The sequence below is a fragment of the Phasianus colchicus genome, chromosome 18 (assembly GCF_987193195.1).
Source record: "Phasianus colchicus chromosome 18, bPhaCol1.hap1.1, whole genome shotgun sequence".
Classification (NCBI taxonomy): domain Eukaryota; kingdom Metazoa; phylum Chordata; class Aves; order Galliformes; family Phasianidae; genus Phasianus; species Phasianus colchicus.
In genome coordinates this window covers 2472190-2480292 of record NC_143453.1, presented here as the reverse complement: position 1 = coordinate 2480292, position 8103 = coordinate 2472190, and the positions used below count along the sequence as shown (strand labels likewise).

The 8103-nt window shown below is 46.7% G+C and overlaps 1 protein-coding gene across 5 annotated transcripts in view; it reads right to left on the bottom strand.

Annotated features, from left to right (window-relative positions):
- MTMR3 (myotubularin related protein 3) overlaps nt 1-8103 on the bottom strand; it is a 71665-nt gene that overhangs the window by 2608 nt on the left and 60954 nt on the right. For 2 of the 5 annotated variants that reach the window (XM_090152674.1, XM_090152675.1), the window contains 5 exons: nt 6200-6345; nt 4127-5528; nt 2313-2423; nt 1762-1850; nt 494-520 (listed from right to left, as the gene is read on the bottom strand). In XM_090152674.1, the coding sequence (XP_090008800.1) occupies nt 494-520; nt 1762-1850; nt 2313-2423; nt 4127-5528; nt 6200-6345 (1775 nt within the window). The remainder of the gene's footprint in view (nt 1-493; nt 521-1761; nt 1851-2312; nt 2424-4126; nt 5529-6199; nt 6346-8103) is intronic. The other 3 variants (XM_090152676.1, XM_031592109.2, XM_031592111.2) reach the window with 3 other exon arrangements.

Below are 8103 nucleotides of genomic sequence, written 5' to 3'. Positions count from 1 at the left end.
ACACCGCCTCTCTCCCAGCCCTGCATTACCTCTTATTGCCACAGTCCCTCCAAAATCAGTGTCAGATCTTTTTCATCAACATTTACATGCTTGCATGGCTTGCTAACACGTTGACATCTCCCAGAATTAATGCAAAAAGGGAAAGAATCAAAACTAAGAGATAAATGCACAATGGCTAAACTTGAAGGTTAACCTCTTCCCAGTTAGCACTGCAGCATTCTCTGTTACTCAAACACACCACTTGCTGATGGTGACAGTTAGTGTAATCCACACCACAGTTTCAGCTACCACAAACCAAGCCTCAGTGCCTCCTGTGGAAAGAGAAGCCTGTTTGTATCAATCTCAACATCCACCAGGTCGTGCCAGCCACCCACAGCTTATTTCTGGTGCTTTCCAGCCAGGTGAAAAACAGGGGGAGGAGCCTGAGTTAGTTTGGAGAAGTTACAAAGGAAATGCAGACAGACAACAGACAGAGGCTGCTGTAAATGCTCACCAGATCTGATCAACACGTTCAGAGTCCCTGCAAGGAGGGAAGAGAGAGCTCAGAGGGGAACAGCAACAGAAGCAAACAGTGGCAATGAAGGAAGCTGGATACTTTTATCCTGTTCAAGTTGGAAATGTGCTTCTCAACCCATTCTCACTCTCAAATAAGCTGGTGAGCAGACTCACACTGGTCACTGTGCTTTGTAACAACGTACACAAGGCAAATACTTGGTTTCCTTGTTGGTTAAAATGGCAGCCCTTACTGGTCCCTACCAATGAGAGCTCACATGGACAGCCTGGTCAACCTACGTCAGGCATTGGAGAGTACAGAACAAAGACACCAAAGGGAAACCTGTAACAGAACTCGAAAACCTGCATCAATCTCAACTCCTGGTGGTGCTGGAGGTGTTCAGATTGCACAGGTGCTCTGGGAGTTCCCCAGAGTCCAGGCCTGCAAAACTACAACGTGGCTGCTAAGTGCCAGCAGGCCTAGGGCAGCCATGGGCAGGGAGACAGTGATGGATGGGGGCACTTCACCACAGATACCACTAGAAAAGAGACACGTGAAAATGTTCTTTTAACTCTTATAAAACCCCTCAGGTGTGTATAACTATGCTTAGCAATTACATTTGCAACACAGTGGATATGAAACTTAAAAAAAAAAATCCATCTCATTCAACTCCTCATTCATTCTTCCCTGGTTTATTTTTGTAAGAATTTTAAGTGAAGTGAAGTACAGAGGGCACAGGATGCTTTCAATTCTTCACTACTTCAAAAAGCACTGAAGCATCAGAACATGATAACTGCCATTTATTTCAATGACAGTTTTTGTAATCATTTTCTCATGGCCAGAAAACGGGAATAGGGATTTATTTAAAATAAAACTAAGACAGAATTTCAGATTTCCAAAGCGATCTAATCCAAAAGCCTCTACTGAATGCAAAGGAGACACACTAGTAATTTTTAAATCCTTTTCATCAGCTAAAGAGTCATCTGTCTCCAAACCCAGCTCGAGAGAAAACGCTGGGATCCATCTAGGCCACGGCATAACAGATACCAAATGTGGCTTTTCATATATAGATGCAGTGAACTGGAGCTGAACAGAAGTTGTCCTGTTGTCTCAGAGCCCTTGGTTCCTGCAGGAGCTCACACTCCTACTCCAACACCCATCCTTCACTAAGGAACTTCACAGCAAAATGAAGCCCTTCCTGGCTGAAGAGCAAAGGGAAGATCCAAGTGCTGGCCTTGCCCAACCCCCCACCCTGCTGCTTAGGGTACCTGCAGTGGTGCTTCCTGCTGGCGAGCCAGAACGTGCTGTCACAGCCATAGCAGTGTGCGGCCAGGTGGTCGGGAAGCCATCGTGTCACCTGCAACAAGGAGAAGACAAACCTGTCAGGTTAGCTAGCAACAAACCCATCACATCTCAGCTCACACAGCCCAAGCAAAGCCTGTTCTATTTAAAAGCAGAAACTCAGTGTTCACAACACTGAAAGACACCAAAACTTTCCCCTTGAGAACCGACGTCCTAAACTGCCCTCACACAGACAAAGGAAGTCATGAAGTCCAGCTTCCTGCTGCTCTCTGTGTTCTAGAGGTGTCCAGGCTGTGAGGCTTCACCATGTTCCCTCAGCTCAGCCCCAGCTCCATGAAGTGCCCACTGACAGCTGAGGGTGCACAGACACTGACACTCAGAGCAGGAGATGAGTGAAACGTGCAGAAGATCACTCACAAGAGGTGGCATATGACCACAGGGTGTGGGATAATTTGAGTGATGATGAACATCCCATCCTACCAGAAGAGTAAGTGATCTGAAGGGATTCAGTCTGTACCTCTGTGTCCTGTTTGTCCACCTGCTCCCAGCTGGCTTCAGAGAAAATCTCTGTGCTGCAGCGAGACAAGCAGTTCTGATCCAGATTGCTTTCCGAGTCGGGTATAGAAGTCTGTTGGCAAACAAACACAGCTGAACAGAACTATCCCATAATCCTTCTTCCACACAAATCAAAGTTGGCCAGTTGTGGGGAGCAGTGGGGAGGGAACCTCCTGCTGAGGAAGAGCAGGCTGTGTCTGCATGGTGAGGGAGGCTGCCAACACCCGCCAGCTCCCCGTGTGACAGCAGAGGCAAACCAGCACTGAGTGGGACTAAATGGTGTAAGCTGAAGCAGTTTGTGAGAGGTGAGCTGCACACAAAAGGAAATCCACCAGGTCAGGTTTTGGCCCTCTGACGTGAGGTAGAGTGGATTTCAAATCCATTTTCTCCTGTGCTAGCATAAAGTTCTGGCAACACTTGGAGTGAGTAACCAAAAAGCTACTATCTGTGGCTCCAACCTCATAGCTGTTTCTTTTTCAAGGCTCTTTCATTTTTGAAACAAATACTGGTGGTGCACACATGCCCTTTATCTGAAAAAGATCTGGAAGATACATGCAGAATCACTCATGGGAAACTCAGCATCTGAGCCACCTGTACTGGGGGAATAAGGCTGCTTATGATAGTCTGGTCTGGCAGCACTGCAGTTTAACTGTCTTAAATAAAACTATGGGGAAAAAAAATCTTACATATTTTTGTGCCTGAGCACCTCTGGATTTACAAAGACAGCCCTCCTACTGCCAGATGAGGCAAAAACAGAAAGCAGAGATCAGATTTTAAAACAAATTACACCAGAAAACATCCCAGCCCCACACTTTGGCTGGTGAAGGCCCTTACACAATGCAGTACAACTAAGCCAAAACTTAGCATCTCTCCAAGGAATCAAAGCCACATCCAATTCCAGTGAGACACAGCTGAGATGGATGCTCAGAAGGAGCACTGGCTGTTGTTCTCTCAGACATAACAGCCAAGAAGGTCCTGAGCATTTTTCTCAACAGATGCCCCTGGGACTGTCCAGCACCTCTGCCACTTCTACACAACAGAAAACTAAACAAGCTAAAGTTGGAAAGCTCTTCAAAATACCCTTCCCTCTCCCAGTTTTGCAGACACATAAAGCAAATTAAATGTGTACGTAGGAAATTTTTCATGAGTATTGCACCAACCTGGGAACTCCAGGCCAACACTGTGTGAACACACCTAAAGACTCTCCTGCATGTCCTCACCTCCCTTCTCGTGCCCCCGCCTCCTCCTCCTGTGTCCTCACAGCTCTCCCTTCTTTTATTTTACCTGGCTTCCAATTCTTGGCTTTGAGCTAAAAGAGCAACCACTGCTGCACCTCTCCAACCCTCAGCATGCAAAGCACCAAGGGATCAGAGCTGCATTCCTGCCCCAATAAACGACACTGACATCCTTAGAAAAACGTCCCTCCCATGTATGAAAACAAAGGTAAATGTGGGTTTTTGAGTAAGGCCAATGCAGGTATCTAAGTATGCCCAGCTAGATGCAAACGCACTGTGAAACATGCTGCTTGAAGTAAACCTCTGCTATTTGCTTGGTCAACCTGAAATACAGCGAAAATATTCATCACCAGTAATGCTGCTCATTAAGTACTCTGATTATCTGCTTGCTCCTTCTCAGAAAGACCCCAAGGGTTCTACAAAACCCTGTAGGGCCACAAAAATCCCTGCCTGACCAAAGAACCACAGGCTGCCTATAAGGGGAGATGCAGACACCAGTAGCCCACCGTTTCCAGCAGTGGCCAGTCACCACCTCACTTACCACTTCATCTCCAAAATCACCATTGAGACGCAAGGAGCTGTTGAGGAACTGGCTTTCCAGGCGGCTTTTCAGCTCCTGCAGTTGCTTCTTCAAGGTCTCCACCTCCTGCTGATGCCCAGTTTCAATCTGGCGCAGGCGCTGCTGGATGACATCGGTGTAGACAGGCATCCCATCATCATCCAGGTGGCTCCTGGCAGGTTGGTCTGGGCTGCCGGCCGCCTGCTGCTTCCCGAGATGAGTCATCACCCATTTCTGGTGCAGGTTCCTCAAGTGAAACTGTGCAGAGCTGCAGCTCGCTGCGGAGACCTGCCGGCTCAGAGAGATCTTCATCCTCCCATCCTCCCCGTTCACACAGTGCCCGTTTGTTGCCTGGTATTTCTGCACGATGCCAAACCCTGCAGGCTTCTCTGTCATCTTGTTCTCAGGCTCCAGCTCTCCGTTACACACAACCTCATCTTTACATTCACCTAAAGGCAAGGCACAAGGGGAAGGCATTGGGATGCGTGTGCTGCCGCTACCAGAAGTCCTGTGTACTTTTGTGCCCAGTTTCTGAAGTTCTATCATGCTCTCCCCTTCTGGCCTGTTTTCAATAATTCGAGAAAGCTCGTCAGCACTGTTGTCCATCAGATGGGCTCTGTGGCACGGGCCCTTGGGAATCAGCTCTTGCTTTGCTTCATTCTCTGTTAAGGTCTCTGTAGAACTCTCAATGTTGGATGTTCTCACCTCCTGCAGGCTTGTAAGAGGTAACAGAAGGCCGGCATGTGATACGCTGTGCAGGGTTTCTCCTTCTCCTTCAGGCTTGCCCACACCTTCCTCCACATTCTTTTGAGTGTCTCTATTTACAAAACTCTCCAAAGGAACAGTCTGTAGTCCTTTCACCTGAGGTAACTTCTGGATAGTGTTACTGAGATCAGTGTGCTCCTCCTGGTGTCCTTTAAGCTCACAAGCACCTTGTGAAAGCGGACATGGATTGTTCATTACCATACCTTTATCCTCAGCCTTTTCACACAGTTCACTGACATAGCCATGTAGATTTTCAGTTCTCTTCTCCTTATCCAAGGCAATCTCATCCCCTTTACCTGCAGTCTCTAGGCTGCCCCTTAAGTGCTCCTCCAGAATGACATCCTCTTTAGTGGCCTCCTGCAAAATGTTCTCCATCTGTCCCTCCGCCACACCGGCTGCTACAGAAAGCTCTGCTCCCATCAGAGCCCTGCCCTGCTTGCTCAGGCCATCCCCATCAAACGGATCATCCCCAGGGTTCCCAAGGCTGCTCAGCTCCAGGGACCTGCGGTGCTCCTGCCACTTCTCATTCAGGCTGGGGTCACTGCTACGCCGGTTGGTTGTAGGCACACTGCTGTCACAGGCTGTCGTCAGATTGTCAAAGGATCTTGTCTTTGGTAACCTACACAAGTACAGACAATCAGAATCCAAAGTCAGGGTTGTTTTTTTTGTTTGTTTGTTTGTTTGTTTTTAAGTTCATCTACTATGGCTTAAAACCTCCCCTCCACAATTAGGACTTCTGTGCAGTATTATCCAGGAGCACATTTGGACCATCTGTAGTGCAAAGCTGCTTCAGAACTTTGCTGTTTGCCAGTAGGAAAATCTGTTGAATCAGACTTCAAACATTCCCAGATCCCTTTACCACAAAGCACAGATGCTTACAGTCTGGTCACACCTCCTAATTAACATGTGCAAAGAATCACTTCACAAAAAAAAACCAAACAACAAAGCAAAGAAAGTTATGCAACAGGAAAAGAACTGAAATTCAAGTCAGCCAAATAAAAGCTTATATTCAACAACAATACAAAGGATCCAACAAAGCCAGGCAATGCCCACAGCTTAATTCATTTCCTAATCTCTCAGGTTCCATACATTTGTTATGCTCTGACCTCTGAAACTTAACAGCTTTCAAACCTGAAACAAGGAAAGACTGCTTTTGGTCAGTGAGTCAAACAGCCCACAAATACACCTGTGAAAAACACTTCCCTCCCACAAATATTCTCCTCTTAATATCCCACAATATTCTCTATTGATCTTACTTTACAGGATGGGATTTCTGAGCTCTAGGCTCACCTGCCCAGGGGCTGATCTTCAGGGCTAGAGCCTGGAACAGGGTATGGGGCACAGGTGTCATCAGCAGGTGTAGAGGGGGAAGAACAGGGCAGGTAAACAGCACTCCAGAGCATTAAGTTACGCACATGGCACACTGGGTACAGCACCTGAGAGAAAAACACACACAATCATTCAGAAATTGCAACTTACCCTGCTCCCAGGGTGTAAAAAGGTGTTCAGAGCTGATTGGGATAGTCCTGGGTTATTATTCAGATTTGCAGCTGGGAGGCTGTCAGATCTCTAGATAGTTCAGAAGGCCTGTGAGCAGCTATGGCACTTTTAATCAGCTACACTTGGATATGTAATTATCTTCTCTTTCAGAGAGGGAGCTTGAGGCATAACAATGCTGGCTTTCAACTTCCCGTGAATGAATTACTGCCGTGTGCGCTGTGTGAATCTACACCTTAATAATGCTGCTGGGCAATTTAAAGTGCAGAGGAATTCAGCAGCCCATAACAGAGCTTTCCCTGTGCCTTGTACTACAGTGTGCCATACGACAGCTGAACCCACAGCCTCTTTCTAGGGCTCCAATTCATCAAAGCTAACCCTCCCTTTTAAGGAAGCACTCACATGTGAAAAATTAAGTACATGTAGAAATACTTCTGCTGAACAGGCAGCCTTCTCTTGAAAGGGATTCCTTGACTGTGGAAACACAACTTTCTGTTGTGTTTCAATTTAAGAACACCTTGAGTCTCTCTATCAATTTCACTGTTTTTGCAAGCAGCTTTCTTTAGGAAAAGCAGGGAGCAGCACAGAGCAGCCAGGGGGTTCAGAGGGAGGATGTGGGGCAGCTCAGTTTGAGGACTGCTGCTCTTAATGACCACGGTTTTAGAACAGATGTGGTCACATCAGTGAGGCACATTTTCAACACTGAAATAAAACACGGAAGAAATGAATACAAGATAGGAAATTAGTAAAACTCTTAAGAACACACAATTTATCCCAGTTAGTTTAGTATGGTGTGCCATTTACCAGGAACACGGCCCAAGTCACCTTACCCCACCTGCAGTGCAGCAGGTAAAGGCAGCCCAGGGACAGAGCAGGTATCTGGCTGCACTGCCTGTGCTGAGAGTGCTCTGAGCTTCTCCTGGCTAAACTCACTGCTGTGCTCAGGGAGCACTCAGATGCACCCATAGCTCCAGAAGCCCTCACGATCTGTATTTATCTGCAGTGCCTCATGCTTTCAGCTATCACACCCACTCTGCTAATGGCAACGCCAGGCTGGAAAGTCTTGAAAGGCTCTCTGTGATGCTGCCTGTCACCATGACAGATGGATCTGCACACAGACTGAGCACAGGCTGCAGGCATGGTGTCCAGAGGAGACGGGCAGAGATAGAGGGCTGCTGATGTGAATACTGAATTCATCCTTTTATGGCAAATGCAGACAAATTCTTTCCTGCTAAGCCAAGTTTTAATTTTCCTCTAAGAAACAACCATAAGCTGCATCCATCATATGCAAAACCACGGCACAGCCCTTACAGTTAGGTTTGTGGTATCTGATGTTTCATTAACAAAAAGCATTTAAATATTTATAAGAGTCTTTGCCATCCTTTCACCGTGATCTCTGATGACAGGTTGTTTACATGCCATGCCTACCACAGCGCAGCTCTAAATGCCCTTCCATCAAATACAAAAGAAGGTAACTGCAAGCCCTTCCTGGATGGGAAGCTTCAGTGAGCCAGAGTGAAAATGTGAAAGTATTACAAGAAACACAAATATGCCAAATGAGCCTAGTTACATTTTCTTTGTCTATATTAAACTTAAATCTAAACAGTGTCTGGGTTTGTATGTCATTTTATGACACTCCTCTGACACAGCTTAGTTCTCTAGAAAGGTCTATCTGTCAAACACAGAAATGTTAGTTA